General features: G+C 43.7%; 2 protein-coding genes across 2 annotated transcripts in view; one reads left to right on the forward strand and one right to left on the reverse strand.

Moving 5' to 3' along the window:
* Positions 1-18,352, forward strand: part of c24h8orf74 (chromosome 24 C8orf74 homolog) — a 29,034-nt gene that overhangs the window by 750 nt on the left and 9,932 nt on the right. The gene's annotated exons all lie outside the window — the stretch shown is intronic.
* On the reverse strand, positions 1,641-17,995 carry rp1l1a (rp1 like 1a). The gene is made up of 7 exons (XM_044344473.1): positions 13,919-17,995; positions 13,316-13,708; positions 12,940-13,204; positions 7,452-12,760; positions 5,922-6,893; positions 4,957-5,835; positions 1,641-4,248 (listed from the first exon to the last, which is right to left on the reverse strand). Exons 1-7 carry the CDS (start codon positions 14,150-14,152, stop codon positions 3,763-3,765), a joined length of 8,538 nt encoding a protein of 2,845 aa, XP_044200408.1. The 5' UTR covers positions 14,153-17,995; the 3' UTR covers positions 1,641-3,762.

Consider the following 18,352-nt stretch of genomic DNA (forward strand, 5'->3'; position numbering starts at 1 on the left):
TTCTGAAGGTAAAGACACTACCACATTGGTCCGCGTGATGTAAGTCAACCTCAATCCCTGTGACTCAACACACACACACACACTCACACAGGTACTGGATTAGTGTGACGTGTGAATGTATCTTGAGAGCAGCTGAGCAGCTTTGGAAACACCTTTGGGGCAGAGCCAAAGGCAGGTAGGGAAGCACAGAGTGTTTTTGCTCTGTGCCTCAGGAAGGTAAAGTGCACATCAGATCTGGATCAGAAAGCATTAGCACATAATTCTACTAGACTACTACCACATACTCTATATACATGTACATAGTGACCAATTCGATTGTCAAATACAATAGTTTCACAGTGATTTAAAGTTATCATGAAGCGTCTGTTGCTCCCAATTAAAAAAAATGTGTCTGCATGTTCACACAGCAGAACAATTTGATGTAAAAACATCTTTCAATAGCTGCAGGAAGGATGGATAGATGACTAGCACACTCTCAAAATACACACTGTTTTTATGATTGGGCCAGATGGAGGGTTCATACAATTATTACACTACAACAGAGAACCCAGGGTTAAAACTACAGGGTTGGTTTCTCAGATTTTCACTTACCCATAGTGGTACCTATTCATGCTGATATTATTGGTTTTATTTGCTCAGGTTTTGAGACATCTGTCACTGAGATTTCTTCTGCTGCGACAATATTTGAAGTAAATGGAATTTCATTTCTGTTAGATAATTTCCAAACTAGGCTCTCAATTTTTTTTTTTAACAGGGACCGTTCAGCACTGTGAGTACCACGAATAAAGTTCCAACTGAAGTAATAATTCGACATTTCTCTCTTGCTGAGAGTTAGACGAGATGGTCGATACCACTTTCATGTCTGTATGCCCAAGCCAGCAGGTGGTGGGGGAAACAGCTTGCCTGCCTCGGTCTGTGTTGTATCTCATTTGTTTAATCCATATACAAACAGAGATATAAAAATGGTTGTGTGGAGGAGCAGAGTTTTTAAATTTTTGGTTAGAGCCAAATGTGTAGCACAGTAAAAGTAGCTAATTAGCTTATTTAAATGGTGTGTCTATGAGGCAAGTAGTTGAATTAAGAATGAAAGGTTTTCCTGTGCTTCCCATTCTGTACATATTGTGTGTTGGAGTTACTGGTATGTGAATTATTAGGCTTTGGAGTGAGCCAGACTAGTTGCTTCCAGCCTTTATGCTAAGTTAAGCAAGAGCCTGCTGGCTCTAGCACCAAAGTTAATGCACACACATCAGAATGATATTGATCTTATCTGTCTCTTAGGAAAAACGTGAGGACATGTATGTCCTTCAAAGCTTAGAGACAGATATTCAAATCCTGCGGGGAAAAAAACTAAACAAAACTACAGTATCTGATTGGCTAAGGTGAGTGAAAAATAAATATATATTTTGCAATTTAGTTGAACCGACCCTTTAGGTGTTTGATTCTTGAGTCAAAGTCAAGGCTCCATGAAACAAAAAGTCAGCCCTTGGCACTCAAGCCTAGATTAAGTTAGATCACACCACTGTGAAGTAAGATGTTGCTCAATGTTGTTCCTGCTCAGTGCCACAAAGAGAAGTCAGCAATCTAGCAACATTTTACTTTAGCACACACTGTTTCACATGGTGAAATAACATGAGTCACCACCCTGTCCACATGTCTTTATTTATATTAATATTATTACATTCATATACATTTGTTCTAGGTACATGATGTTCACTTGGTGATGTCACAGATTGATGGACAGCCAAACAGACCAATAGCAGCATAGGCACACACACACACACCCCTGGTACCACAAACAGGAGGCCTTAAGAGATAAAAATGTTTTGCCTCATTCACACTGACCATTTGCAGAATATCTCTGCTCTAAAGGTATAGTCAGGGATTAAGCCTTGAGCCCAGCTCACTCAGCCTTATTTAGTTTAAACAAGAGAAAATACTCCTTAGGGGTCTCAAAAAGTATATTTTCCAGCATTTTAAAGAGCAGGTTTGATCCATCCCAGCCTCTTTAACAGGCTCTCTGATTCTGCTTGAGAGCCTCTAACAGAGAGAGAAGTGAAACAAAAGACAGCCACTTAACCATGATTTCCCCCTCTGTTTCTGTTGATCTACCTTCATATAACCATGGATACAGTAAGGCATCAGTAACACGCTGGTTATGTAAACCCCACCTGAATCTACAGCATGTAACACACTTAAGAGCTCTGGAATTTAAGCAGCAGAGGAAGATATGCATCAACCTGAAATTCAGACTGGCGTTTACTGTAAATTTTTCTGTGTCAGAAACACAAGATGGCTCTTCTCACAGATACGCTCAGTGTCACAGTGTGCTCTATTCAGGCCTGGGTTTGTGGGAAAATAAATGCATGTACAGTATATTAATCACAGTAAATGGACTAGATAAATATAATGAGGTACAGTTGCTGAAAAGAACACAAGAGTTTACCCAGAAGTATGTTTAAAGAGAAAACACATCAATAATATTCATAACCTTGCACTAAATATGAAGCTACAGCCAGGAGACGGTTAGCTTAGCTTAGCACAAAGACTGGAAGCAGAGGGAAACAACTAGCTTGGCTGTGTCTGGAGGTAACAAACTCCACCGACTAGCACCTCTAAAGCTCACTCACTAATCAACATGTTATATCTCGTTTGGCAACCTCACAGTGACGACAAAAGTCCAGGAAGTCACAACCCCCGGCTAAGATATAGTCTGGCACATAACCCCCCCCCCCAAAAAAAACCCCACAATTTGTTGTTTTTACACTTTGTTTTTTGTACAGTTTAAACAAATGAGATATAACCAGTTAGTCAGCTTTAGAGGTGCAGCCAGATGTTTTTTTCTTACCTTTGGACAGAACCAAGCTAGCTGTTTGTGCCTTGTTTGTGGTACGCTAAGCTAGCTGTATAGTGGATTCAGCTACACATTTCGTGTACAGACATGAGAGTAGTAATCAATCTTCTCATCTAACTCTCTGCAATTTCTCAAAATGTCCAACTATTTGTTTAAGGTAATCAGATTACATTACTGAGTTTGAGTAGTTTTAAACAGAAGTCTTCTTTATAGACTACAGATATAAGTAGGTAGGTAAGTTATAGCTCAGAGGTGACCTTTCAAAAGCAACCTGGTTGTCCAAACCCCTGAGAATCCAGCATCTTCAACTTATTGAGACAAATCCAAATAAATAGACAAGAACTGAACTAAAACACAAACCAAGTATCAGTACGCTGGTTTTGTGAAACACTAAGGAAAATGTCATTTAACATCTAACATCCCTTGGAGGTACATTGTAGATGTATGGCTATATGATTCAATAAATCAATAAACCTGTGGTCCACTGAACACAAAACTGAGTTCACATAATATACCCATAGGTGTCAAAAATCTTTTTTTTTGGTTTCAAAAATATACAGCATTCATACACATATAGTCCAGAGATAGACATATCCCCTCATACATACAATTAACTTCAAAAATATACAAATAACCATAATAAATATAATTCATATAATTAAATAGGATAACATGGTGGTTTCAAGTTTCAAGTTTCTACAATCATGACGTTTCTGCTGTCCTTCTACACCAGAGTGATAAAGTGCTTCAAGTGTTTGAGTCTTTGTTTTTGGTTGTTTAAACCTACGTAATTCTACCCGTGTGGTCACTGATAGAGAAAGGGTTTATTGGAGTCTTTGATATTCTTCATAAATCTGTGATTTCAGACCACGCCTAGTCTCTCCAAGCACGCTGAGGTGTTTCAATGTGAGTTAAATGTCTAAGTCATCCAGTTCAACGTCGCTCTCTTTTGGTTTGCGCCGTTTGACCCTGGCCGGAGACCGGCTCCTCCTCTGGCCCGCACCACCAGTGGATCCACCGGTATTCTTTTTGGGCACTTCTATGGACTTAACACGTTTCTCGAGTGAATCCATGTCAATGTCCTCCAAGGAGCCGGGCTGGGACTCCACTGAGGTCCTGGTGAACTGATGGAGGAGAGCGCCATCCTCCCATGTGTTTCTGATCTCTTCTCCCTCCTCTTCCTCGGGCTTAAATTCCTCGACAACATCTTCCACAACCTCCTCCTCATCACCATTACCTCCACCCTCTTTCTCCTCCTCATCTCTTGTGGCTTCAGCCCCCTCATGTCCTGATTCGTCCGGACTGGTGTCACTTGGACGTTTGCCGTCTGTGTTTGAGTCTTCGGCATCGGCCTCCTCCCCCTCGGTCACACAGACATCCGGAGTCACCCCCTTACCCTGAAGGTTAAACAAGATAACAGTAAATTATCTTTGAGCAGTTGTAATTAACTTAATTGTGTACTGATGGGGCAGCTAAGTGTCAGTAATTACAGATGCAAGTTAGTTACAAAGCAATGGTTTAAAATTAACTTCAGCACAGAAAGCCTGCAATGTGTTTGATCTATTACAAACTGAATGCAAATGATCTTTAACTGGTTTAAATATCTGTTTGTGTGTGTGTCAAATAATGTGAGAACAGATTGATTTAAAGTATGAGAATTTAAAGTAAGGTTTTCATGAAACAGTTGGTGACTGACAATAACAGCAGACTTCTAGCAGTGGAAGCTCTGTGTTGCTGCCAAACAAAACAGATTTGTCCAGTCTGTCTAATTGGATGGCGAGATTATCTGTTCCCACAGGCTTAGAATTAGTTGTTAGGCTACAGTAGGTCAGATTCCTCTTTAAGGTAGACTTTAACCCTGCGGTCATGTTCAGGTACTCAAAGGTGTTTTAAAATAGGTGGTGCTCAAACTGGTATGTACTGCTAAAATGTCAAAGTCAATTCTGCTTGAAAAGAAATAATTGCCAAATCTAGGGAAATTAGTCCCAAGTTGTAGTAATAGTAAAATTCCATTATTGTGTAGATGGGATATTTTGATTTGTTGTTTGGTTCAGTTACTTCTTGTCTTTTACTCAGTAAATTCCTTTAATTAAAATTTTTCTTACCTCTTCATCTTCATTTGACTCGCCCTCTCCGGTGCCATCATCCCCTTCAATATCATCCTCTGCCTCTGCATTGATGTTCCCCTCCACAAGCTCCTCCACCGGCGTTGATTCTTCATTTGCGGTGTTTTCATCCTCTATCTCCCCTGATTCTTCTTCTTCTCCGCTTTTTTCCTTGCCTGACGATCCTTCTTCTTCCTCCTCAGGCTTAAATTCTGACACTTCACACTCTTCCACCTGTGCCTCTTCCTCCTCCTCCTCTCCATCACCTGCTGGTACCTCTTTTACCGTCTCCCTGTCACTCTCCTCCTGCTCCCCATCTTCTCCTGTCTCTCCTTCATCTTCTGCATTGTCACTAGTTTCCTCACCCTCCTCTCCCTCTGCTGTTTCTCTGCTCACCTCTTCATCTCTGGCAGAGTGGCACTGGCATTCTTCCTCCTCATCTCCATCCTCTCCTACTTCCTCTCCTTCATCTTCTTCTATATCTTCCTCATCCTCCTCTGGGATAGTCTCCTCTAAAACAACTTCAGCTCTGATATCCTCTTTAGTTTCATCCTCCTCTTCTTCCTCCTGCAGTACCTCTAAATTTCTCCCCTCCTCATCTGCCATGCTGTCATATTCCTCGTCCGCAGGTAGTGGCGGCACTGCAGGTGCAGGTGACGGGCTTTTCTTCAGCTGAAGTATCTTAAGGAGGTCAAACTCCATCATTACTGGTGCTTCAGATCCCATCAGGTTTGCTTTGAGTGGTCGGGCGGCCATTTTCTTGCGTACACAAGCATCACAGGGGCAGTACTCGTCCTCGCTTCGCTGGTCGCTGAAGTCACCTGTTATCTCACCATCGCTGAGGGATTCAGCAGTTTTCACTGACTGGTTCTTCATGACCTGAAACATAAATCAAACATTATCTTTCTGCCATTCCAGCAGCAGTATCTTGTTAGATGTAAAGAGGAGATTTGTGGTGGAATTACCTTCAACAATTGACGCCTCTTATCTGTCATGGTGGACTCCCTGGAGAGGTTCCCTAGCTGTGGTGGCCGGCTCGACCTCCCCCCTCTGCCGGCTCGACTCTGAATCTTCCTCATTTCCCTTTCGATGCTGCTCTGGATGCGCCGGCTCACCTCCTCTCTCAGCTCGGAGATCATTGTGTCCAGGATGATATTGTCGTCCAGGTCCCAACGAACTTTGAACTCCGCCATGGCATTAATGTAGTGGTTCATGAATTGTTTCTCCAGCTTCTTCAGAAGATGCAGAACCCAAACTGGATCAGGGTCTTGGGATAGTCTTTTGGACAAGGGTGCTCGCAGGACAGTTGGAGGCGTGCCTGAGCTGGAGTCCTCCAGCATCTCTCGCTCGTTATCAGTGGGGGATTTGGAGCTGTCGTTAACAGAGCTCTTGTCTGATGATGAAGGGTTGTCAGTGGCTTTTGGGCTGTCAAGACTTGGAGGGACTGTACTCTGCTCATCACTCTGCACCGGTTCCTCTGCTATGTCTGTTTTTGTGTCTTCTGGATCTGAAATGGCTTCAGCCTCAATTTCCTTGTATTCTGGCTCTTCATTTCCTTCCTCCTTCTCCTCCTCCTCTACAACCTTCTCTTCTTCCTCATCCTCATGTAAAGATTCTGTCTCCTTTGGGGGTATTTCATCTCCTCCTTGATTTCCATTCTCCTTCCCTGATCCAGCAGAGCCACTGCTCATACCCACCCCGGATGAGGACCTCGGTGGAGTCACCTGGTCTCTGCTGCAGTCCTTGGCCTCAATGTCCTTTGGTTCTGTGAGCCAGAGGGACTGAAGGATGGCCATAATGTCGTCATACTGCTGTTTGCGGTCCTTTTGTTGACCAGACCCAGGGCTCACTGCAGGCTCAATGAGCTGGAGCTGGGCCAAACAGTCCAAGAGCCCCCTGGCTGAGGTGCTCAGTCTGCGACCATAAACTGGAGACACCTAGAGAGGACAGCAAATGTTCAGAGTATACCAATAGTTTACATGTTACATACATAAATAGTGTCAACATTGATATATTCCATTCTAAATCCATGTTAATCAGACATTCATAGAATGCAATGGTTTCCTATCTGGGGTCACAAGATAAATCTATGGGATGCCAAGACAATTAGTAGAACAGGAAATCGGAGAAAATATCCATGTTCCACAAAATTCTATTGTTTCTAAGCTTTATGGGTTAGATTTACATGTAACCCTAACCTTTTTACTGGATAGTTTTACCTTATCAGGCCTCTAACAGTTATTCAAGTACAAGAAGAAATATCACTCTTTGTTTGACTTGGTCATAACACCTATATGCAACATGGGGTCACAAGTAGACATTCCTTTATGTTAGGGGGATCCAAATCAAGGGGCTGGGAACCACTGATATGGAGAGATCAGATTTACACTGTTACGTGATCTGATGATAGATAGAAACTGATATTACATAATATGTAATTATGTACAACAGTATATTCTTTTTGTACTATTGTTTTTACATAGTTCTCAGCTTACCTCGGGCATGCTCCGAGATCGACCCAGAGAAGAGCTCAGAAGAACTTTCATCACTGCAACTGAAGAATGCCAGTTCCTTGGCAGAGACTCAGAACTCAACAAGAGAGTGGTGGGGTGAGATGAGGTCCCTGCTGCAACACCTGGAGCTGGATCTGGGCTCTTCTCCTCCGCTGCATCACATTCAACTTCTTCCTCTTTCTCCTCTTTCTCTTCAGCCTCAACTTCCTCCTCCTTGTCTGCTTCCTCAGCTACAGGACAATCCTCCCCCTTTGCTACCTCCTCTCCAGGTATCTCCTCCACCTCCTCCTCCCTCTCCTGCTCTTCCTCGTTCAACCCATCCTCAAGTGCAAACATGTTGCTGTTAGCAGGAAGGCTCCGCAGCCAATCGCTAATGACCTCATTAGGGGAAGCGTTGGGTAGACAGGCAGGTGTCATTTCTAGCTCCTCCTGATCCTTCTGGTTCTTGTTTCTCTGACACCTGCTGCTTTTCTCACTCCTTGGCTTGTCGGTGGTTTTGCTGGCTTTCGACTGTCGGCTGTGTGGACGTACAGCCGCCATGGTTTCCTTCAGTAAGTCAGCAGCAGACAGAGAGCGAGACAGAGTGCTTTCACTACATGTCTCCACTTTGCTAGATGGTCTGGTGCTGTGTGAGGGATAGGTCGTTGAGGGTTTGTTTGGTGTTTCTTGTTTCTTGGATGTCTTGACAGATGTGACACTGCCACTGTCGCCTTCGACTGTATTAAAATGGTCTGATATGACTGGATCCTCTGGTTTACTCTCCTTTGAGGCTTTCATTTTTGACCCTGAGTTAGCTGAAGCTGCAGACTCAGGCCTGAGGCAACAGGGACTCTTGGAGCGGACACTGGCTGCCTCGTTGTCTGTGATATCTTCTTTCCCTTTGGCTTTACTGGCTGGTCTACTGAAGGCCTTGTTTTCAGCATCATTATTTGTTGAATCTCCAGCAGATGTTTTTGCAACATTGGCATTTTTAGCACTGGCACTTGCAGGGGATTTGCTCCTAACTTTAGCACTTGCTGATGACATTGCAGATGGGGTCCTATTGTTGAGGGTGTCCATATTGTTAGCTTTTATTGTTGAAGCAGACTTCACACTGCCTGTTTCAAGTTCATTTCCTGCTTTGGTTGGGCTGGCACTAGCATGTTGCTCTTTAGTTTCATTAGTAGCCAATCGAGCTGCTGATTTGACGCTACAGTTATGAGAAGACTTGTGAGACCTGCTGCTTTTAACTGAGAGTTCACTGGCTGCTCTTTCTGTTTTTTGCTCTCCAACTTCTTCGCCTTCATTGTTACCTCCTCCAGGCATTTCAATAGTAGGTATATTGACTGCTTGAGGATTGTCAGAAAAAGTGCTTTCACTGCCATTAATGTTGGACTTTTGAGACATAGCGGACTCTGTTCTCTCTACGTCTTCCTTAGCAGACTCTTCTGTGCTTTTGCGGACATCAGGAGTTGCCGTCTTCACTCTGCCCTTACTCTCAGTGATAATGTGAAATGAAACACTGGACTTGCCGCTATCTGAGTCACCTGTTTCTTGGTCCTCTGGTAACCCAAGAGAGACTGACCCTGATGAGTTTCGACTCAGTGCATGCTCACTGCCTCTTGATTCTCTCCTCTGTCTTTTGGAGGAGGAAGACAGGACGCTGGCTGCTCGATCTGAAGGCTCATTGTCATCTTCGTTTTTCAGCTTCTCATCCTCTTCCTTTTTCTCCACTTCCTTGACCTCCGCCTCCTTTTCTTTCTTTGCCTTTTCAAGTGCCGAAGCTGCTCTACAGTGACATTTGGACTTGCCAGACTTAGCAGAGGTTGTGGAATGAACTGACAAGGCACTGGGTCCTCTTGTCTCTCCAACACCAGGGCCAGGTAATAACTGCTGTACAGGGGATGGAGGACTGCTGGGGGATGCAGCTGAAGCTTTGGGTGAGTGTGTTCGTGGTGAACGTGTCCTCCTGGGTGAGAGCGTTTGGCCATTAGAGTGTTCAGATGATTTACTTTTTGGTACATTGTCTTCCTCTTGCTTTTCTTCTGTATCAGCTGTTTCAATAACAGCAATATCAGCTGTTCCATTATGATTGGACTTACGTGAAGTACATGAAACTTTAGATTTTCCTGATTTAGCTGATGCAGTGCTAGGTGCTCTCTCTGTTGTCACATTTCCTTCCTCATCAACCCCTTCTGGTGTTTTAATGGTGACAACATTTGGACTTGGTGACACTGATTTAAGATGCTTGCTAGAATTTGACTTGTTAGAAGTACAGGATTTCACTGAAATTTTTGACTTTACAGACATGGCACTAGCCACCCGCTCTTGATCTCCATTTTGCTTCTCCTCTCCGTTTGTTTCCACAGAAGGAACAGCAGCTTCAATTGGATTTGGAGATGCTGGGGTGTGGTTTGACCTTCGGGACTTGGCGGACTTGGCAGAGATGTTTGATTTTCCAGACATAGCACTGGGGCTTCTGTCCACCATGTCGCCCTCCTCTGTTTCAGCTGTATCTTTAGCCGGAGACGCTACTCTTGAACTTGTGTCACAATTTGTGTGGTGAGACTTTGCAGATGAAGCTGATTTACCAGACAAAGCACTGGCAGCCCTAATCTCATCCTTTTCACAATCTCCTGTACTGTCTCCTGTTTCAGGATTTTCTCCTGTGCTGCCATTACAGTTAGATTTTTTAGATTTAGAGGACATTGCACTGGCTGCCCTCTCTTCATTTTCTGATTTAGCGGATGTTACACTTTCTGGTCTTTCCTCCTCCTCTTCTCTTTCCTCTTCCACACACTCATTTTCTTTTTCTTCAGCCTCCTCTGCTACCTTTTCATTGCCATTACAGTTAGACTTGACAGACATGTTGGATTTAACTGATCTGGCAGACATTTGACTCGCTGCCCTTTCTTCTTCATCTCTTCCAGCCTCTGACCTTGGTGAAAGTGACCTTTGCGAAGCTTTGGTGGATTTACAGGATTTATTAGACTTGGCAGACAGATTGGACTTGGCTGACAGGGCACTCGCTGCTCTCTCCTCCATCTCTGTTTCTCCTTCCGTTCCTGTTGTATCTTTAATTGGCTCATCAGCTTCTTTAGCACCTGGAGATACTTCTCTCACACAATGACTGCAAGTGGTCCTGTGAGATGTGCTGGACTTTGCTGACACATTTGATTTAGTTGATTTAGCAGACAGGACACTTTCAGGTCTTTCTTTCTTGCCAGGCTTGGCAGAAGCATTAGACTTAACAGAAAGGCTACTGGGAGCTCTTTTGTTTGTGTCGTTCTCTTCCAAAGCTGTATTGTCAGCTGGAGAGGCAATCATTATACTTGATGGGCAGTTGGACTTGTGAGTCTTAACTGAAGCTCTGGTCTTTGCAGAAATGTCAGATTTGGCTGACAAGGAGCTAACTGCTCTCTCTACAGTGTTCTCTCCCTCTGCTTCCTCTCTTGTTCTGATGTCAGGAGTTTCAGCTATACCAGTGCTGTTGGACTTGTGAGACTTGCTGGACTTGGCAGACAGGTTGGACTGAGCCGACATGGCACTGGGGCTTCTCTCCTCTTTTTCAGTTGTGGCATCAGTGGCACCATTACAGCAAGACTTCTGTGATCTGCTGGACCTGTGACTTGTGGCTGAGGTGGCACTAGGAGCCCTGTCTTCCTCTATTCCTGCTTGCTCCGGATTGGATGTTCTGGACATGGCACTAGATGCTCTGCCCTCTAGAATATTTGATGTTACAGAGAAGCGCCCATGGTTGGTGAGGTTGGTTTTGTTGGATTGCGTTGACACAGCTGACACATCTGAGCCATCATCCTCACTGCCATCATTGGCATTCTCTTGGTTAGAGAGAGGTGAGGCGGGGTTTGGAGAGGCTCGGAGGGAGTGATGGGACCTCTGTGAAGCTCTACTACTGGAACTGGAGTTGACCCCATGTTTGCAGCCCCCACAATTATGACATACACTGGATGATCCTGATTGCCGAGAGCCTGCTGAAAGTCCTGTGTGACCAGACAAGCCACTAACAACCCTATTTACCTCTTCATCCTCATCATCTGCTGCCCCCTCCTCTTCTGAGTTTGGGACCCTGGTTGTGGTGGACCTGCAAGAGGCCCTACTTATTTTGGACTTGGAGCTGGAAGCTCGATCCGTCTCATCTGCTCCAGTTGTTGAGTGTGGGGTGGCAGCTCCACAGTGACAGGAAGAGGCTGCTGATACTGTTCTGCTTCCTCTCTCTTCAGCATCCTTGTGCTTCTTGTATTTGGTAGAGTGGACGGAACTGGCTGAAATGTTGCTTGTTGGCTTGTCATTGCCTGTCTGGGAGTTTGGGGATGGTGATGATTCATTGCTGTGACCGCACTGTGAGGCGCTGGGTGGCAGGTCATCATCCTCATCATCCTGGTCTTCTTTCAGTGATTGCAGGACGTGTGAGGAGCTGCTGACCCCAGACAGCGGACGATCCATTTCCTCTATCATTAGCTCATCCTCAGCTGACCTCCTGCTAAGTGGTCGTAGGTTGCTATCAATGGCGACCACTTCACTGCGACTGCAGCACCGGCTCACCCTGCAAACCTCTACATGGGTGTCTCCATCCTGCTCCACCTCTACTCTGCGCTCAACCTGCTCTGTCACGCACATCTCCTCCTGGACCAGTTGGCTCTGCTCTGAACCAGAACCTCCTCCACAGTTGGAGAGTTGTGCTCGGCAGCGCACCACTCTCCTTGAGTTACATGATGAAGAAGAGCTAGAGGAGTGTGTATGTCTCATCATAGTGTGGGTGTGGCTGGATTTATGGGGGGGTGGGACAGGACGCTGTTTGTGGCTGTGTACAGGGTTTTCCCACAAGTCGTACTGCTGTTCCTGACTCGGATAGCAGCAAGGGCAGCGACTCCCTTCCAATGCATGCTGCAGAGGTTGGCTGGAATACTCCACACCCTCTGTGTCGAAGGCTGTGGAATCAGGGTCAGAGCAGCTTTCTGATTGGCCCTGCTGCAAGTAATGGGGGTGCGCCTGGCTCAGAGGGCAACAGTCATTGGTCAGAGATGGGGATTTTTTAATCTGGGTGGACCACTGTAAGGTCTCTTCATTGTGGAGGCGAAAACGCACCCTCATCTCTACTGAGAGGCTGCCATCTTTATTGACCAGGACACGCTTTTCAATGTCATCGTTCATAATAGCTGGTCTGCCCTGGGAGTATGCACTGACACCATTGCCGTATGACTTCTCTGAAGACAAAGAGAAACGGGTGGAGCGGTTTGAGGAATCAGAACGAGGGTGGATGATGCTCTTTTTGGTTTCCAGACCAAAGTTAACTGAAAGTAGAGTGAGAAAAGCACATTTAAAATGGCACTTTTTTGACTTTTTCTTACTCCTTTTACTACTTTATGTCTATTGTTGAAATTGAGGTTTGTGTATTGTGTATTTACCCACCCAGTATTGTATATGTAAATACCTTTGCCTGTAAACATTTTGTTAATTCCCAATAGCTCACCATTTTTCTTGCTCTCATGCCCTTCACTGTATTCGCTGGCCCTTGACTGAGCTCCATGAGGTGGGGATCTTGCTCCTTGAGTAGCAGGGGATCGGGCCCCATTTCCAGGGGTTCTGGGGCCAAGACCAGGTGACCTGCTGCCCAACCCAGGCAGTTTTTCATCTGAGCTCTTCCTGATGAAGTTTACTAGCAGTGGACTGAAGGCTTCCCGGCCAACACACACCAAAATAGCAGGACAAGTCATCAGGCTTTGCACGCTGTCAATCTGGAAACAAATTCACAGAGTGTCAGGAGCTTCCACTAAACAGGGTGTCTTCTGTCATACAAAACACACTCTAAATTATAACTATACATTCAAATACAAATCACTTCTTACCCTGCGTCCCTCTGGAGTGTAGAGCTTGCGGACATGAAACTGCATCACCTCAGATACCTCATCAAGAAAGGCCCTCAGACTCCTGGTCGACCTCCTGCTCAACACTACACTCCTCCTCATCCCCGGCTCGCTGTTCTTCACCAGAAGGATCCGTCGCTGCCTGTAAGGCAAATGGCCGGGTGGAGTTGTGGACGAGGCCTCAGGACGCTGGGGTCTCCGGCTGTGGTTGTACCAGATACTCGGGCGTTTGCTAGCCAGCTCCATGTTGATTGGCTTAGTGTGGCGCCGGTCAGAGCAGAGGTAACAGCCACCATCCTGGAGCTGCTCCAGGTGTTTGATGGCGTGGATGCCACGGGGAGTAGTTACAGTCCGCACACCAAATGGCAGTGGCACCTAGATATAGACACATATATGAACTCATACTCGATATACTGTACATCTGTACACTGTGTATCTACTGTATGTCTGTTGCAGGTGAAAATTTACAGAAGTAAAGCTTATGCCGTTGCCAAAGTGGGTAGTTGAAAGTGAAGTGTAACTCAGTGACACAGTCAGCTTCAAAGGAAATCTCTCCATCACAGCTCTGATACCTGTCCCACTAACCTTTTGCGAAAGGTCATCCAGCAGGGTGTCGAAACATTTGAAGCTACGCTTGTGGATGGCCATCCTTACGCCCCCAAACTGACTGTCACCACTTTTGTAGAAGGTGATCCGCTTTGCCGGGGTGGCTCTGGTTACATGGGTGAGGCGGGAATGGGTGGGGGGCGGCTGGGAGAGGGGCGAGGCATGTTTAGATGAGGGACGAGGGTCCCACATGCCTGTCTGGACCGAATGCATGCTGCGCTCTCACACACACCTGAAGGATACACACAAACGCAATACTGAATCTAAAGAAGTTGTCAAACAGTAAAGCAGATTAAAAATGTAAAATAAATCACTTTAAGACTGCAAATTTTATTACATCACAGCCTCGCTGAGAACTTTACATGTGGGAAAACACAGACCTAAAGAGCAATTTGATTGATTGCAGTTCTCTTGCAGAATTGCCACTATTACAATTGATTTTTTAAAACATACTAAGCATGAGCTACGATAACAAAAGCAAAAGTTGTCAAAGGACCTTTTTAATGCATTACATTGCCTTTGGTCCTTCTATATCTAATCACACTCACAGGGTGTCAACTCCTAATCAGGGTGTTTGACTAAGGATTCAGGACAGGACATCCACTAACAGGACTACCTGATATCAGGGTGTTACATATGTCATTTGGCTACAACTGGGGAAAACACTTTGTACAAAGTCATTCTCAAATCAAACCTGTAGGCTGCCAGGTAAATGGTTTGTTTCCTAACAAATCTAAGTGTTGATCACCATCCACTATTATGGGAATGACCAAGAAGGCAAAAAAATTCCTAAAGGTTCCCCATGATTCTCATTCTCTCAAAATGTTCTGCATAAGCATCTTTCATTTCTAAATAATACACATCATAAGATATCTATCACAGTATGGCTGAAACAGAAGATTTCTGCTTTGGTCAATTTTTGGACATTAGACCAATGGATGAGCAATGACTTTTCAACAGAAAATAGTCACATAATGTAAACTGACAATACTGAATGCATACAGCTACATGCACATCTATGTAGATGTAGAGGACAGAGCTTCCCACAGCCTGCTATATTTAGTGGAGCAGCCTAGCACACATGTAGAAATCCTATTTGGAACGGATGTAGAAAGTTTCTGTCCTGCTTCTGGAGAGCCAACATAAACCAGCTTGCATAATATACAGTGTTATATAGTTTATTTTGTTTTATAACCTTACAAATTACTGGTCAATGAAGTAATCCCTAGCAATATTATACTATTCTGCTTGTTTTTTATGTGTTGCATAGATCTATGGACACCTGGGCAATGGTATAATCACTCACATGCTGACAGAATTTGAATTATACAAACAAAAAAGTAAGCTCTGTATAACTAAAAGCAAAAATAATTTATTCCTGATATGACCAACAATAAAATGAGTGCAATATTAACAGGTGTAGCCTGAATCAGTACAGGACAGTGATCAGCCCAGAGTTACTACTTGCCTCCTATATTAAATAGAATGATAATAATATTAATCATGACTGTGAGCTGTGATGACTTTCAAAAACCTGTGAAAAACAGTCAGTGTCATCCGTGAGCTAAGCAGGCTTTTTCTTGAGTCCCATAAGGCCAGACTGCAGGCCAAATCACTGCTCTTAGCTGTGGACACTCAACGTGATGCTCTCCTCCTTAATCCCTCTTTAGCTCCGTCCCTATTAACAACCTTACAACCTTAAAAATCACCAAATTCTTTTGTTTTTGAGGGAAATCCAACTGTTTAACTACATGTGACAATAATAATGATTTTCAAATATGATTTTACATGAGCCATAGCAGCAAATCATTAGTCTTCAAGGTGACACAGCACAAACAAACAGCTTCTCAAGCTGTTTTTTTACTAGCTTACTTTTTGCCCGTTTGAACTGGGTGACGAGGCTGCTTGAGGATTTGTTTCCAAGCACAACAGTGATGACGGAGTCTAAAAATGTACTAAACATAAGGCCTGTACTTTAAATTTCGGATTAATTTACTGTGGGATTCATGCTGTCCTGACCTGTAGAAAGAGCTGCACAGGTTAAGAACTCAGCTTTAAATTATTTTCCCTGCTGTGGCCTAAATAGGCAACTTAATCCTACATCATGTGAGGTTAGAGCATACACCTTAACCTACAGGTACAACCCAAGGATAGTCACATTCAATTACAGTATTATTAGCCCAAGATACGGTCTTCTTCTTCATACTTCTTAAGATTTAAGAGACTATCTGCAATTTCTGATAGTTTTTTACATTTACATGCACCAGCCCTTTGAGTATAATGGGAACAAGAGACACTTTTAAAGATGAAAACAAGATAGAGAAGGATCAAACAATCAAAAAGCAACAATAAGTAATAACAATATAGCTGTAGAGGCTCTTTACAACCATATTATAATCTATAAATGCTTTTTTAGCACATAATATCACCAAAGATTATTTTACTACTAAGTCATTGTTACTACATTGTAACAACAGACCCATTTTACCACTTTTTACCAATCAGAGATTCTTCAAATTGTCCAATGAGTTGTTGAGAAAAATTTCTACCACTAGTCACACACGTAACAACCATTTTTAAAGAACCATATTTACAAAAATGTACCAACACTATCAGGAACACTACTCACTTTTTCAGGAAACATGGTCCAAAAAGATTTGAAAAGCTGGAAGGAATCTGTTGATGTCAGCTCAACCGACCGGTCGAGCCAGACCAGGAGCTAGTACTATGTGTGTGAATGTGTGTGTGTGTGTGCCGGCTATCTCTATGGTTTAAGTCATACACTGAGATGTACAGAGGAGCCCCTGGTTCCACGGCTCTCTGGGTAAAATGGCAGTCGGTAATCGGGCACACAGAGGAGGGAGGGTGCGGATGGAGAGAGAGGAGAAATGAGGAGAGAGGAGAAGACAGGAGGGGGGGAGCTAAGGATAGAAAGAAAAGCCTGCTTAAGAACCCGTGTGTGTGTGTGTGTGTGTGTGTGTGTGTGTGTTGGAGAAGGAGGGGGGGTTGCTATGGTGAGGCCAAGATGGTGGCAAGACAAGTGATGTTCTTATGCATCCCGCACCTGACCTGAGGAGAAGCATATGCTAATTTGCAATTTTGCTGGTTTCTGTTATTCTAACTTATCGCCAGGTGGATGGAGGTGATTTTCTACAAGGTAGAGCAGAAAATTTAGTTATGTTGTCACATGTGTACATGAAAGATTGCTTGTATGTGTAACAGTCCTACAGTTTGAGTTATATTAGTGATGGTAAAGAAAGCGAAGCTGCTGCGCACAAAGAAAAGCGGATACTTGTATTTTGATCTTTTTTAAGGGATTGTATTTTTCACAGTTCCATTGCCACTGGTGTGATGCTGCTGTCTAGGAGGCCCAAGTGACTAGTGGTCTGCACAGCATGTGAGAGTGTGTGTGTGTGTGTGTGTGTGTGTGTGTGTGTGTGTGTGTGTGTGTGCGTGTGTGTGTGCATGAGGATTGTAATTGGAGACAATCTGTCTGACAGCAGGGTGCCTCCTGTCTAGAAATCCCTGAAAACACCAACTGCTGTTATTGAACTGTGTCATGGCAAACTAATTGTTACTGATGGGGCAGAGATTAGTAAATCATGACTGGTGATTGGTCATCACAATCAGGCAAAACACCATTTTTATGAGCAAAAAACTGTATTTTTAAACTTAGTATTTGCATTCTGTTTTGTTTATTTCTTTGATGCTATTTGAATGAACTTACAGTAAATGATGATGAGTGATATTTGCATATATAGAGAGAATTGTAGCTGTATTGATGTTGTGTAATGTAAACTGTTGACAGTGAGAAAGAGATAAAGTAAAGGCGAGCTTTATAACTGACTCTAAAATCCTCTCTGCTGAGGGCACTGATCCATTAATACCAAAACTGGCCTGAACTTAATAGTGGCATCACCTGTGAGGCATCTGTCAGACAGACTGGCTGCAGTCTGTGCTGCATCTTTATCACTGTATTTAAGTATTCAGATCTCAAACTTAAGGTTCTCCTCCACTCGAAAATATATTTTACTTCTTGTTCCTACAGTTGAATGTTTGAGCGTCACTCTGCAGAATGATGTATGTGCAGAGTTTGATTTCACATTTATCTGCTGAAAGTGGGAAGTTTCTCTGTGCTCATTGAAAATCCAATCTTAAGGCGTGTATGTAACAATAGTTTTGGAAGCCAATCCTGGTTCGATATTCAAATATATTTCTAGATTCTGGAATTTTTGATGAAGGAGAAGGAGCAGACGTCATTTTAAGGTTTTTAACAAGATATTTTCTTAAAACTTAAAATATCTTAAAACATGTCGGGAGAGGATCTTTAAGTAAATGAAGCAGTACAACATATAAATACTCCATTGCAAGTAAAAAAATGCATTCAAAATTGTACTTCATTATTTTAAAATT

The sequence above is a fragment of the Thunnus albacares genome, chromosome 24, assembly GCF_914725855.1.
Source record: "Thunnus albacares chromosome 24, fThuAlb1.1, whole genome shotgun sequence".
Taxonomy (NCBI): domain Eukaryota; kingdom Metazoa; phylum Chordata; class Actinopteri; order Scombriformes; family Scombridae; genus Thunnus; species Thunnus albacares.